The sequence below is a fragment of the Schistocerca piceifrons genome, chromosome 1, assembly GCF_021461385.2.
Source record: "Schistocerca piceifrons isolate TAMUIC-IGC-003096 chromosome 1, iqSchPice1.1, whole genome shotgun sequence".
Classification (NCBI taxonomy): Eukaryota; Metazoa; Arthropoda; class Insecta; order Orthoptera; family Acrididae; genus Schistocerca; species Schistocerca piceifrons.
In genome coordinates, this window is record NC_060138.1 from 1214266733 (window position 1) to 1214283041 (window position 16309).

The following is a 16309-nucleotide window of genomic DNA, read 5'->3' on the forward strand; positions in this document are numbered from 1 at the left end:
CTGAAAGTCTACCAAGATATAAATGGTGTGTGTGTGTGTGTGTGTGTGTGTGTGTGTGTGTTTGTTTTTTTTCTTGGGGGGGGGGGGGGGAAGGGGGGTGATTGTAGGTAGGTATTTAACCACACATTTTACTCGGTTGTAATTCTAAATTCTGAAAACACTTTAGCAGGCCTCAAGTTGCAGTAAGCAGTGGCAAATAAATGGATGTTACACAGAATTCTAATCAAAGACACAGAAAAGCTAATATTAAACAGAAGTCACAACATCTTAAGGAGACAAACATCCTTGGTCCATATAAAGTACAAAATAAAGTTTCTACTTTGGAATGCTATCTAGGAAATTGTAATTGACAAGGTGTGTGTGTGTGTGTGTGTGTGTGTGTGTGTGTCCACACATAAATAGTTATGTGCTGCTGCATACATAAAGTTTAGTGCTTCATTTAAAATGGAGTATTGATTCCCCAAGATAACATCATTGTATCAGTTCACTGCACCCCAACAAATCAATCATTTATACCTACGCAACAACCTGTGAAACAATAAATAAATGCTTATATACTATGATTTAACTTTGGTATCATGCATAAAAATCAAATAAATTATTAAGTTACATTCTCTTTCACTTTGTACACAATGAATTTACATGCATACTATTATGATGTGGGAAAACTTGCCAAAAAATGGAGTAGCTTTCTCGATTTGAAATTCAAAGTACTTAACTAGCGTATTAATTGGTCACCTCAAAGAAACATTCATCAATACACACAAGAAAGTAAGTGTGTTCCTGAAAATTTTCCCAGAACAAGAATTCAAATGTAAGGTAATAAATGCTACTAAAAATAACTAGCCTTCATGCTGGGGTGCAATAGGCAGTAAATAAACATGTATACCTTTAACAGTGTTTTAACAACAACGTCTTTTTCAACCACTTCTCAGATTTCAACAAACAACAAGAACATTTACATACATCAATACACAAACAACTTTCTTATTATAAGCTAGTAATACGACAGATATGTAAAAAGGATTTAATAAACATAAGTCTCAGTCTGTACAACTATGTATAGCTCTTTGCTGAAAAAATACTGATTTGCTCATAACAATACAACAGTATACTATTTCATAAAATATATCAACTAGAATATTGCTTCCACATGTATGTTTTTGACAGGAAATAGTACACGTGGTTCATGCAAAACCTCCCTCACGAAAAAGGGTTGCTACGCCTCTTCAGTGAACCGAACTTCTTCTCAGCCTCATAAAGTTGTTTATCGTTTCGCAAAACTTCGAATGGCACAGTCACTGCCTCTTGCACACCGTCCTCAGCACCATCGCTTGAAAAATCCTCAAAACTCATATTACTGAAACCAACTGGTGCCACTTTATGAGCCTTATCGCTACCAATTTTCTTCGAAGATTTAGAAGTTTTCTTGTGTAAAGCTGTCGATGTTGTCTTAGAACTTTTGTGTGACTGTTTCGATAGAATGTCGTCAAATTTATCCTCTGGACCCGAATTTTCTATGAGATGATATTTTGATTTATCACTATTTTTAGACCGTTCTTTTTTTGTCAAGTGCTTTGGTGACTCTGGGTGTTCAGCTTTGGTCCTGACACTATCGAGGCTGAGAGTAGGTTCGGCAGGATAGGAATGTTGAGTCTGGCACACTTCAGGTTGCGCGAGATACAGGAAACCTGAAGCTACACTTTTTATAACTGACGAGTGGTGCTGGTGTCGCTTGAACTCATTGTCTGTTCTTCCGGATTCGGGCACTGTTGTAGTTTCGATCAGCCTTAAGGAGTTTGGTCTGGCAGCTTGCGGTTTTAACAGCATCTGGGATGTCATTTCACAAAATGGAATTGCCCCAAACAAATCTTCCTCATGACCATCTGGTCTGACAGGATTCTGTACAGTTTGGCTGACAGGATTGGACTCTGGCAATTTCACATTATGAGATTCCACCATTCGGGAACTTTCAGCAGACTCAAACTCGACAGATAATAGTTCAGCAGCACCAACATTATAGTTCTGAGGAACAGCAAAGTAATTTGGATTACTGAAATGAGTCACATCTCTACTAATATTTGGTGAGACCATAGGACTCACTGAAGCTGCCTGAAATGGTGAATGTTCAATAATTGAGGTATCATCTCCATGTCCATGGCTAAATGGATTTGAAAAGCAATCAGAATTAAATGGAGATGAACCAAAGAGATCCTCCCATTGGAAAGCCCATCTGAGGTCTCATCCTGTTCTGCAATTGGAGGCACAGTTGTAGCAAAGTGTGCTGCTGGAGTTTCAAATCTAGAAATGACATCTGAAACAATACTGTCCTTGAAACATGAGCCGACTAAATCCCCTACATTTTCATTTTTATGACAGCGAATCTTTTTCATGTGATCAACACTGTCATCACCTTTACTTCCATAGATTGAATTCTCCCTTGTAATACCTTCCTTAGTGTCTGTCCCTCCAAGGTCAACCAAGCAAGATTCTGTGGGTAATGTAACAGGAGCTCTCTCTTCTGGTGGAGTCACAAGATGAGGAACTGGTGAAGAAGACGTAAAGAGGAGTGAAGATTTTCGACCTCCGCATACGATGTCCATTGGGGAAACTGCCTGACTCGTCGGCTGGCTGCGACTTTGATAATGAGAAGACTTCCTCCCAGTCGTTCTAGTCAGTGATCGTACTGATGCGGGTTTCTGAAAAGGAGCTAAGGCAAAGACATCACAGCTGGTATCTTTCACAAGTTTTGATTTTGGTGGCACACTCATTTCGGCAGCATCTTTCCACAAGTCACTTTTGCTCTCAGTTTCTGGAGGGGTGGGGCTTTTTTCTCCACAATTCTCATCTTCGGTATCAAGTTCATCGTCGGCTAACAGTGGCTTGTCACCGTACTGGTGGCCGACAAAAAGCATGTCATCAGCACAAGCACTGCCCTCGTCGTCTTCTTGCTCTATAGTCGGTTGCTGTAACTCTCTCGTTTTGATAAATATCTTGCACCTCTTCCTTTCGTCATCTTCATGAGTTGTGACACTTTCACATTCTGCATGGTATGCAGAAGAACCGCATGTCATTATGCTTTCAGATATTGTTCCATCATTCTTCTTCATCTTCTCCCTGACATATTTCTTATCATCACTGATATCTCCAATTGCATCATCTTCATTCATTGCACGAAGGTCACTTGCAGATCCAATGGAATCATCAGACACATTGTCATCGTATGATGCTACCTCAGTTCTTACCTCTTTTTTCGATTTTCGCACAACAGATGACATGGCATTTCTTCCACGTCTCTTTCGACGTGTACTACTTCGACTCGAATCTAGAACAAAGAAAAAGTCATTACAATTTGTTCACTCTTAAAATATATGATTAATAATTGACATATTGATCTTGCATAGGATATTAACTTTTTTGTGAGTGTGTGTGAGTGTGTGTGTGTGTGTGTGTGTGTGTGTGTGTGTGTGTGTGTAGGGGGAGGGGAGAACACTCTGTGAGGAGATATCACTGTGAATGAAACCTGGCTCCATCTTTATAAACCTAAAAGCAAACTCCAGATGATTGAATGGCACCATTTAGATAAATAAATTTTTGTGTAAATGAATTTTTAGTCTTTGAGTTGCTTATGACTTTCAGGATGACCCACATATGCTAATGATAAAGTATGGTGAGAATCATCAACATTACTACTATTTAATAACATTTCACCTCAATACATCATCATACAAGTGAGGTTTTGTATAAACAAACAATGCATTACCAGTTTTTTCACATTACTGTGTTTTGCCCTGTAGTATGGTCTTTGGGTGATAGTACACGGTTTCACCTCGGTAAGAAATTTCTAAAGTTCTAATGAAAGTCTACAATTTTTTAAAAAATTTTGTATTGGTAGTATGATATCTCCGTTTCTACTAGGGTGGTTACTTGTAAGCTACTCTACGTCATCTTTTTTCACTTCCAGCCGTATGTTATTTAGGGTGACAGGAAAACTCATAGGTTTTTGTTATTTCAGTCTGTTTTAACAAACAAGAATGATCCAATTGCATCCAATAAAACTTCTCTCTAAATTCACGGAATAGTTCTCGAGTTATCTGGGGATGAGTAAGGTTTCAATGTGCCACTTCAACTACAAATTTAGCCAGGATGTATATTTTGATTGCAAACATGCTCCTGCAAACAGTTTGAAATATTTTCAATGATCTGGAATCAGAGTCAGAATTTAGGTATATAAACAACCCATTCTATTTTCATCCTTCTAAATTTCACAATCGTGTGGATTGGGAGTTCTGTAGAATGATTAATCTGCTAACAAAGAGTTTTTACATCTGTAAGCAAGAACCCACAAGCTACCATGTAAAGACTTACAAACTTCCTACAGCTTTATTTTAGAAGATACAGTGGAGTGAATGTTCTCCCCAACATCACTTTGAGAGTGTTTTCTCTAGGAAAAGAAAATAGTTTTCAATAACATGGGTCCAACTAGACAAGATACGAGAAATTTCGGTGAAGTCAAAGAATTATTTTGACAGGATGTCAGTATGCTAGGTGGCCACTCTGCTGGAGATATATATAGTGTACTCCTGTAGGCTGTATTTAGGTCATACGATCCTATAAGGGTTTCTTTCTTTATTTATGATGAAAGTGTTTTCACAATATTGTGAACATCACATAAAGCAATGCCTCTTTCACTAATAGCTAACTTCTAATTTCCTTGGACTAATCTTTGCACACTGCTGATGGAAAACTGATTGTCAGTAATTGCTGAAATGCACAGATGTCGGGAGAAAAAAGGACCGTTTTTCCCCCGCAGGCTGCACTAAATCTTTCTGAATTGCCACTTTGTAGTGGGGCTGTGTTGCTGAGTGTATCATGTGGATGGTTGGTTTGTGGGATTAAAGGGAACAGATTGCTATGGTCATCGGTCCCTTTTTCAAAAACTTCAAACACCCACATGGAATAAAAATGAACAATGGACATGACAACAGACGACATAAGACAAGAAAGACGCAGACTGAGACCAGACAAAATGAATTAAAATCACACAGAGTGTGACAGTGGTTGGCCGACCATAGAGACAAAAAAGGAAAAGCCAACCACCTAGGAACACACTAAATAATAACCCAGTCTAAAATCTTAGGCCAAAGGCCAGACTCATAACAAAAAATGACGAACACTCAGAGTAAATGATTAAAAACCCCCTGCCTGAATAAAACGCAAAACTAAGCCTGTCATGGCAGTGTCATCTGTTAAAAGGGCAGGGAGCATATCAGGCAGCGCAAATGTCTGCCTGAGCACAGCTAAAAGCGGACAGACCAACAAAATGTGGACCATCGTCAAAGCTGCCCCACAGCGACAGAGAGGCGGGTCCTCACGGCTCAGTAAATATCTGTGCATCAGCCGGGTGTGGCCAATGCGGAGCTAACAAAGGACAACTGAGTCCCTGCAAATGGCTCGCATGGATGACTGCCACACAGTCGTCGTCCCCTTGACAGCACGGAGTTTATTAGGTGTGGTCAGATCGTGCCATTCAGCGTCCCAAAGTGTAAAAACTTTGCGGCATAAGACAGCTCACAAATCAGTCTCTGGGAGGCCAATGTCCAGAGTTGGTTCACTGGTGGCCTGTTTGGCCAGGCGGTCAACAAGTTCATTGCACGGGATGCCGACATGACCAGGTGTCCACACAAAGACCACAGAGTGGCCACAACGGACAAGAGTATGGAGGGACTCCTGGACAGCCATCACCAGACAAGAGCCGAGGGAAACACTGGTCGATAGCTCGTAAACCGCTCAGGGAGTCGCTACAGATAACTAAGAACTCACCTGAGCAGGAGCGGATATACTCTAGGGCACGGAAGAGGGCGACCAGCTCAGCAGTGAAAATGCTGCAGCCAGCCGGCAATGAGTGTTGTTTGTAATGGTCCCCTAGAGTGAGAGCATAACCGACACGACCAGCAACCATCGAACAGTCATATCAGGTGGAGGTCAAGCACCAATTAATTGAGGAATGGGACAGGGGTGGGAAAGGGGAGAGGGGGTTACGTCACAACACACAACACACTACCAATTACCAGGAGGAAACCACAAGTTCAAAAAATTAGCATGCCAGCGCATCTGTTATCACAACTGAAAATCACGAACCACTTGCTACTGTGTCATCCTCTGCCACCGGTGTCACTAGATGGTAGTTCTCCTTTGATTAGTTCCTCGACTGTCATCATATAGCTACTGAGTGTATCTCAGTTCTCCCACCTAAAAGCTACCTGTGGCACCAACACAGGTCTAGACTACTAAACCGCTATTCTAGAACCCAATATACAACAAAAATTTTATTTTCAATATTTCACATAATTACTAACTTCAAAAATTTTAAATGCTGTTGTACTCATTAAGAGATATAACCTGATGTTAGCACAATAAGACAGGTGTTACAGTGTGTATTGAGGCAGCGTAACAGATGGAATGCAAATACCCAGACTATATCTTTATCCAATAGTTGAGAATGAGAGCTCTTGGTGACTTCCAACAAACATTCACATAATTTATGAAACACACAAATTATGAAACTTTTTCTTGTTGAACCTCCCATCCCTTATCTCTCTCTCTCTCTCTCTCTCTCTCACTCACTCACACACACACACACACTAAAGGATAAAAGTTTCTCTCTTATTAGTACATTTTCATTATTCATAGTCAAACTTCATCATCAGGCATGAAATTTTAACATATTACTTCTTTGCTACTAACTCTATTTGCAACACCCTTGCAGACAGTATCTACATCCACAAAAGTATGGAATCACCGTGCTAAATGCATGCCTGAATACAAATGCAGATGATAGCCAAGCCTGTTGGTTGCTCCATTGTGTTTCAACGTAGAAGGTACCTGTGGAATGTCCTTAATATGTTGCAAATGTCAGTCATGGTCTGAACAGTGTTCTGTGAAGTTGTGAGTGGATTATGTCAGAGCTATGTGAAGTCAAACGTGGGCAAATTATTAATGCTCGTACAGTGGGTACTTCTGTATCCAAGACAGACGAAGTCTTTCATGTCAAAGACGTATACTAGATACAGGAAACATGGAAAAACATCAACTGACAAGTCACAATGCGGATGAAACTGTGTTGAGTGATCATGATGCATGGCAGCTGAAGAGGATTGCGAAAAAAACAGAGTATGAGAGCTACAAAAGTCAAAACCCCTGTCCGCACGAAAACAATACAAAGGGAGTTCCACAAGATGGTAAGGCATGGTGGAATTTCAAGACCACACATCAGTGATGCAAATGCCCATAACAGAAAAACGTCATGCTGAAGCCATAAAACCTAGACTATGGAGCAATGGAAGGATGTCATTTGGTTGGACAAGTCTTGATTGACTCTGTTTCCAACTTCTGACAGAGTTTACAGCACTAGAGGGAAAGATGGTGAGGGTCTGATGATGATTTGGGCAAACATGTCGTGGCATTCCATGGGCCACATGGTTACTCTGTGAAGTAGCATTATTGCCAAGGATTAGGTGACCATTTTGACCGATGAGGTCCACCCCATGGTAAATTATTTGCTCCTCAATGATGATGCTGTGTTTCTAGGCAATAGGACTCCTATTCACACAGCTCGCATTGTCCAGGACTGGTTTTGTTACAACAAGGATGAGTTTTCACATCTCCCCTGGCCACTACAGTCACCATATCTCATTGTTACTTGAGCCTTTGAGGTTTACTTCGAAGAGAAGGATGAATGACCCCTATACACCTCCATCATCATTACCTGTATTAGCCACTATTTTGCAGGATGAATACTATAAGATTCCCTTGTAAGCCATACTGGGCCTGTATTTTTCCATTCTGAAACGACTGGAAGGTGTTTTGAATGCCAACAACTTTCCTACGCTGTATTAGGCATGGCAATATGTTTTGCTTTTGGTATTTTCACGTTTTTGTCCACCCCTGTGCATCATTAAATATATCTGCAAATTTATATGACTGCACGACATACAATTAAGAAGATATGGCAACATGAACATTGAGATGTGTGGAAAAGCAGCTTTTGCTTAAAAGGCTGCCCAAATTAACCAGACTATATCCATCGAGTATTTCATAATGAGAGCAATTAGTGACTTCCATAAACTTTGATTGATTCCTGATTCTTTTACATCCAGAATGATTTTGACACCATGCCTCACAAGCGACTTCTAATCAAATAGCATGCCTATGGAGTATGGTCTCAGATGTGTGACTAGATTCGTGATTTTCTGTCAGGAAGGTCACAGTTCATTAGTATCTGATGTAAAGACATCGAGCGTTCCCCAAGGATGTGTCAAAGGCCCTTTGCTGTTCTTAATCTACATAAATGAGATGAGATACAATCTAAGAATCCCTCTTACATTGTATACAGATGAAGCCGTCATTTACTGTCTTGTAAGGTCATTAGATGAACAAAACCAACTGCAAAATGATTTACACAAGATATCTGTATGGTGCACAAAGTGGCAACTGACTCTAAATAATAGAAATTGTAAAGTCATCCACTTGAGTATTAAAAAGAATCCTCAAAATATCAGTTACATGATAAATCATACAAATCTAAAGGCTGTAAAATTAACTTAATATTTAGGGATTACAAATACGAATGATTTAAATTGCAATGGGCACACAGACAACATTGTGAGGAAAGCAAAGACTGATTTATTGGCAGAACACTTAGAAAATGTAACTGGTCTACTAAGGAGACTTCTTACACTACGCTTGTCTGCCCTCTTTTGGAGTACACTGTGCAGTGTGGGGTCAGCATCAGATATAATAGAGGGAGAACATAGAAAAAGTTCAAAGGAGGGCAGCTCATTGAGTGGGACTGATACAATATGCGAATTGGGGTGGCAATCATTAAAACAAAGGTGTTTCTTGTTCTCATGAAATTTCTATCACCAATTCTTTCCTTCGAGTTTGGAGATTTTGTTGGTGCCCACTTACATAGGGAGAAATAATGATCGCTACAAAATAAGAGAAATTAAAGCTGACATGGAAGGACTTGTGTGTTCTTTTTGCCGCACATTGTTTCCGAGTGGAATGGTAAAGAAATAGCTTGAAGGTGGTTCCATAAACCCTCTGCCAGGCATTTGATTGTGAATTACAGAGTTATCACGTAGATGTAGATGAAGAACTTTTAGCATGACTTCAAAGCTATGCTTTAGTCAAATATTTAATTCATTAACTCATTTGCAAAGTAATCAAGCATCTGAAGCTGTTTTATATGAGACAGTTCGATTCTTTAAAGAATTGGGAGTTACTGGTTGATCCCTATTCCAACAAGTGGCTATCATATCTGCAAACCTCTCACCTACAGTGTTATCACCACATATACATAGGTGCATGAAGTGTTTTGCTGTCAACAGCACGAATGAGGCATTTTTTACTGTTTAAAAACAGAGAAACTGGTTACGTTATCATGAGAAGTTATAATCACCTAAGCATAAAATAAAAATGCTCTGAGGTTTAACAGTTCACCAAAACTTGAATGTATCTGGCAAGTTAATATAAGAGGTTGGGTTGAGATTTTAACCAGGATAATATATCTCATATAAAATGTTCTCAGTTTTCTTGCCACATCAAATCTGGGTACAATCTCAAGCTGTCAATGATTACCACATTGTCTTCGTTGTGGTGGAGTTATATAGCCCTTTAAAGCTTCTGTTTGGTCAGTGTGTGTTGTCACAATTCATGCTACCATTCACATGTGTAGTGATACTAACTGCATTGCCCAGTCCAAGACAATTTTAATTATGTATTACATAATTAATGTATGATATGAGATGTTGCAGGAGATGTTGGGCGTGTTTCCAAGATGGCCGCCGAGTGAGTGACGCCAGAAACAATTTCCAGAAAGTTAAGTGATTTAGACAGGAATATAATTTAGTTTAACACCGATAACAAATTAAATACATGCATTAGTGTATCGTTTAGTCTTGCCGTTGAAGGCTTGACTTTTCTTTGCGTATTTTTTCGGAAAACACGAAAAGATCGTAACTTCGCGAAGTCGCGCTTAGGCTTAAATTTTGTAAACGTGTTTGTTTCTTGTTTCACGGTAATTTAACTAGTTTCTCAGTTACAAATAAGTAAACTACCGTAAATAGCGTATAACTTCATTGTTTTAAAACAGATTTCTGAAAAACAGCGTAACTTTATATCAGAAACTTGCTTATATACGTTTGTTTATAGGCTTAATTCTCGTAACGTTTTTGGAGAATCAAACTTAAAGTATCTCGTTTAATTGTCCTTTTTTTCATTCCCTTGAGTGAAATATATAATAAATAGCGTATACCTTCATTGTTTTAATACAGATCTCAGAAAAACAGCGGAATTTTAAATCAGAAACTTGCTTATATACATTTGTAAATAGGCTTAATTCTTGTAACGTCTTTTTTTGATTTTCGGTAATTTAATTGATTTATTCTAGCTAAAGTATTATTTTTGCCATGAGTGAGAAGTGCCTGACTTGCCGTAGAACTGTTAGTTCCGGGGTTTGGTGTGATGGATGCAGTAGTTTTTTTCACTGGGGGGGACTGCAGTGGCGTGGGTGTCGGGAAAGTGGATCAGGCTCCTCAGTGGTTATGTAGGATTTGCAGCAGAGATAGGAAGATAGTGGAACAGGAGGGGAAAATTGCTACCCTTCAGGCTGAGCTAGATAAGGCTAGGGAAGATCTTGACAGGTTAAGGAAGGAGAAGGGCAAAGAGAGGTGGGAAGTGGCAATAGGTAACAGAAGGAACAGGCCTATAACTAAGTCTGACAGTTTTGTGGTGAATGTCAAAAATAAGTTTGACCTGTTGCTTCAGTTAGAAACTGATGAGCCTCAAGCAGAGGTAGGTGTAGACAGGACACAACAAACTTTCAATAGGAAATTGAAAAAGAATGTAGGAAAGTCACCGAAAAGGAAGAAAGTTTTGTTGTTAGGCAGTTCTCATGCCAGAGGTGTAGGCCAACTTCTTCAGGAGGAATTAGAACCAGAATACCAGGTCGCAAATTTTTTCAAACCAAGTGCTAGTCTGGATCAGGTGACAGAGGATTTAGGTTCACTCTGTAAAGGATTTACCAGGGACGACACCGTGGTTATTGTGGGAGGGCCAGGGAACAGCATCGACAGAGATCCTGGGTACAGTATAGAGTGTGACCTGGTAAAGATTGCGTCGGCATCGAGACACACCAATGTTGAATTTGTATCTGTCCTGAGATGCCATGACCGGCCTCATTTGAACTCTTCTGTTGGGAGAGTTAATTTGGAGTTGGAACGGCTGCTTGGGTCGGGTGCGGGGGCTCATATTGGTGTGGTTCCTGTTGATTATCTCAGTAGGTGGGACTATACCAGGCACGGCCTACATCTAAACACGAAAGAGAATGGGAAACTGGCTGGGGTAATAGCAGGAAATTTAAGGGGGGGAGGCACTGCCATGAATGGTAAAATACCAGTGGTTACAGGTGCTGGAGCAGCACCTTTTTTAGGGTAGGTAAGACAGAAAGATGTCAAGTTCTACGAGAGGTCAGGATTGAAACAAATCTTCAGTTTAGGAAAGAAATTAAACAGCACAATTCTAGCACACTGGATCACCAATCACAGCTGTCAGTTATAAATTTTCACCAATCACCAGAAATTTTATCTCCACCAAGCTGTACCTCAGTCCTAGGTAATTGCATTGATGAATTAAAGTCACCCAACCCAGTTGACATAATCTGCCTCTCTGAACACCATGTGACCACTGGTATAGGAACTAGACCTAAGCACAATGAGAAACTCAGACAGGAGAGTACTGCAAATGTTAGAATAAGGAAAGGTTCTCATAAAAGTATAATTAAAAATAATGTAAGTATATTTCATCAAAATATTGGGAGTTTAAAGAATAAAATAGATGAGCTTCTAGTTTGTTTAGAAGATTTAGAAGCTGAAGATGAAATAGATATACTATGCCTGTCTCAGCATCACATTGTTACTAATATGGATAAGGTAAATGTAAGTGGATATAAGCTCTCTGCACTTGTAATGAGAGAAAATATGGAGAAAGGAGGAGTTGCCATATATGTCAAAAGTTATCATTGTGCAAAAAGTATAGACACAAAAAAGTTTTGTGTAGAGAAACATATAGAAGCATGTGCCTGTGAGCTTAAATTAAATAAAGGCACATTTATAATTGTAACTGTATATACGAGGTGTGGCTAGAAAAAAACCGGACTAGTACTGGTGAAACAATAAAACGAAAGCAATAAGGCTGAAAGTCACGTGGCCTGTCACGTGACTCTCGCTCCGCCTACTGCTCGAGTTTCATCTGCCTCCTGCACTCAGTCTGCCCGTGGCGTCTGTTTTAAGTAGTTGACGTTTTGTCTGTGTGTCGGAAAATGTTGAGTGTACAGAAAGAACAGCGTGTTAACATCAAATTTTGTTTCAAACTAGGAAAATCTGCAAGTGAAACGTTTGTAATGTTACAACACGTGTACGGCGATGATTGTTTATCACGAACACAAGTGTTTGAGTGGTTTAAACGATTTAAAGATGGCCGCGAAGACACCAGTGATGACACTCGCACTGGCAGACCATTGTCAGCAAAAACTGATGCAAACATTGAAAACATCGGTAAACTTGTTCGACAAGATCGCCGTTTAACAATCAGAGCAGTGTCTGAGTTAACAGGAGTTGACAAGGAAAGTGTTAGGCAGATTCTTCATAAAAGTTTCAACATGAACAAAGTGTGTTCAAAAATGGTTCCAAAGTGTCTCACAATTGAACAGAAGGAACGCCGAAGAATGATTTGTTCTGACATCCTGGAAAACATTGAAAGTGATCCCACCTTCTTACGAAATGTTATTACTTGCGATGAATCGTGGTTTTTTACTTACGATCCCGAAACTAAACGCCAATCAATACATTGGAAAACTCCTGGTTCTCCACGACAAAAAAAAGCATGCATGTCAAAATCGAAATTCAAGGCAATGATGATTTTTTTTTTTACATCAAAGGGATTGTGCACATTGATTGGGTACCAGAGGGACAAACAGTGAATCAGCATTACTACATTAGCGTCCTGGCTACCCTACGTGAGCGAGTACGGAGAAAACGGAACGATTTGTGGAGAAAAAAGTCATGTAACCTTCACCAAGACAATGCCCCAGCTCACAGTGCATTGTCAGTGAAGATGTTTTTGGCAAAACACAACATTCCCATCTTAGATCATCCACCCTACTCACCTGATTTGGCCCCCTGTGACTTTTTTCTTTTCCCTAAAGTCAAGTCAGCTTTGAAAGGAACTAGATTTGAGACTGTTGAAGCAGTAAAAGAAAAAGCGACGGAAGTAATGTATGGACTTACCGAAAATGATCTGCAGCATTGCTATGAACACTGGAAAATTCATATGGAGCGGTGTAGAGACCGAGGAGGAGAGTACATTGAAGGAGATAACATGAAATTGTAAATAATTGTAAATAAATGTTTTTTCCAGCATAAGTCCGGTTTTTTTCTAGCCGCACCTCGTAGGTCCCCATCAGGAAATTTTCATCTATTTCTGAAAAATTTGGACTACTTGTTGTGCTATCTGTCAGACAGGGGGAAGCAAATTATTAGTTGTGGGGACTTCAATGTAGATTCTCTGAAAGAGGGTAATAGGAAAAATGACCTTGAAGTATTACTCGTTTCTTTCAATTTGACACCCGTTATTGATTTTCCTACTCGGGTGGTAAAGGATAGCAGCTCACTTATAGATAACTTCTTTATAGACCAAGATAAGTTTAACCAGATAAATGCTCAGCCTGTTGAGAATGGTCTTTCTAATCATGGTGCACAGCTAGTTACAATATATGACATAGCTCCATTCAGCAATACTAAACAGTCCTCCAAAGTAGTACGTTCAGTCAACGATTTAACAATTGCAAATTTCAGGGAAAGCCTACAGCAGTTAGACTGGGATGAGGTGTACCGTGAACCTGATGCCAATTTAAAATATAATTTATTTCATGACATTTTTGTAAATGCATTTGAACAGAATTTCTGAGGATTGGAAGAAAGGAATTATAGTCCCGATCTTCAAGAAAGGGGATAAAAGGAGATGTGAGAACTACAGAGGAATCACCCTGCTATGCCACTGTGGAAAAATCTATGAAAAGATGCTGGAGAAGAGAATAAGAAGCAGTATTGAAAGTAGACTGCAAGAGGAGCAGTACGGTTTCAGACCGGGAAGATCAACAACGGACCTCATATTTGCGGTAAGGCAACTGCAGGAAAGGCACTATGAGTACAGGAAGGACTTAATCATGGCCTTTTTGGATATTGAGAAGGCGTATGACAGTATCTGTAGGGACAAGCTCTGGGACGTGCTGAACGCAAAAGGGATAGATGAAGAGATAACACAAAAAGTCAGAAAAATGTATGAGGGAAGTGAGAGTTGTGTGAAAGTGGGGAGGGAACGTACTGCATGGTTCAAGCTGGAAAATGGGCTGCGACAGGGAAGTGCACTTTCGCCTTTATTGTTTATTATTGTTATGGATGAAATCCTACAGCAAGTATCAGATGCAATTGGAGATCATAAAATGAAAGCAGTGCTTTTTGCCGATGACCTGATGTTATGGGGAAATTGCGTGAAGGAGGTGCAAGATCAGTTAGATGCATGGGAGGCAACGGCAGCACAATATGGAATGCATTTCTCTGCAAAGAAAAGTGAAATAATCGTCACAACAAGGAAGAAGAATAGGCCAAATGTGGATATAATTTGTGGAGGGGAAAAACTACAAGTGGTAGAGAACTTCAAGTACCTGGGAAGCGTGATTGAAAGTAAGGGGGGAAACGCAATGGAAATAAATGAAAGGTGCAGAAAAGCAGGGCAGTTCTACAAATGCATTAGGGGGCTTATTTGGAGCAAGGAGGTGCCACAGAAATCCAAGGGAATTATATACCGAACCTACTTTGTCCCCACATTGACATACGGAAGTGAGACATGGGTAATGCACAAAAGCGACAAAAGTAAAATACAGGCTAGTGAAATGAAGTTCCAGAGGAGCAGGTTGGGTGTAACAAGATGAGACAAATTGCGAAATTTGTATGTGAGGGAAAGACTAAAGGAGGAACCAGTACAGGACAGGATAGAAAAATCAAGACTGCAGTGGTATGGACACATGAAGAGAATGGATGAGGGAAGAATTCCAAAGAGGATGTTTGATCTGCAACTGGAGGGGAAGAGGCCCAGAGGAAGACCAAGAGATAGATGGGTGAAGGGAGTGAAGGAATGTGTGATGAGAAGAGGAGAGAACTGGACGAAGGTGGAAGAGGGGGAATGGTGGAAAGACAGAACACGATGGAGAGGCTTGTGTTCCCGACAGACCCAGCCAGTGGCTGGAAACTGTCCAAGATGATGATGATGATTTGAAAACTGCTTCCCCAAGAAAATAGTTAAATATACTCGTAAGAAACCTTGTAACAAACCATGGCTTACTAAGGGTATAAAAATATCTTGTAACCGGAAAAGGGAAATGTATCTGACAGCAAGAAAGAGTAGTGACCCAGAAACTATCAAACATTATAAAAACTACTGTGTTATATTAAGAAAAGTTATTAAAAAAATCCAGAAGTATGTGTATCATGTCTGAAATCAGCAACTCTGATAATAAAATTAAAAGAATTTGGAATATTATTAAGAGAGAAACAGGTCAACCAAGAGCACAGGAAGACAGTATTACCATCAAATTGAATGAAAACCTTACGAACAAAAAGTCAGAAGTTGAAAATATTTTTAATAATCATTTTCTAAATGTTGTGGATATAGTAGAATCCAGGTGTTCATCAGAAGATGCTAGGCTGTTAATGGAAGAGGCCATACCTATGCAATTTGATACAATTGAAATCTCACCCACTTCTCCCTCTGAAATTAGGAAAATAATAAACTTGCTTAAAAGCAAAAACTCACATGAAATTGATGGCATTTCCAGCAAAATACTAAAAGCTTGTTCTCAACAGATAAGTAAGATTCTCAGCCACCTGTGTAATAGCTCTCTGGAACAGGGCATTTTGCCTGATAGACTGAAATATGCTATTGTTATACCTTTGCATAAAAAGGGGGATAGATCTGATGTCAACAATTACCGTCCAATCTCCCTTCTAACAGCTTTATCCAAAATTTTTGAGAAAGTAATGTAGTCAAGAGTAGCTTCACACATCTGTAAAAATGAAGTACTAACAAAATGTCAGTTTGGTTTCCAGAAAGGTTTTTCAACGGAAAATGCCATATATGCTTTCACCAATCAAATTTTGAATGATCTGAATAACCGAACACCACCCATTGG

General features: G+C 39.6%; 1 protein-coding gene across 1 annotated transcript in view; it reads right to left on the bottom strand.

Moving 5' to 3' along the window:
- Nucleotides 1-923: 923 nt before the first annotated feature.
- Nucleotides 924-16309, bottom strand: part of LOC124781787 — a 241900-nt gene continuing 226514 nt past the window's right edge. Inside the window, 2 exon segments of the mRNA XM_047253889.1 lie at nucleotides 924-2219; nucleotides 2222-3325. Coding sequence (XP_047109845.1) covers nucleotides 1204-2219; nucleotides 2222-3325 — 2120 coding nt within the window. The 3' untranslated portion in view covers nucleotides 924-1203.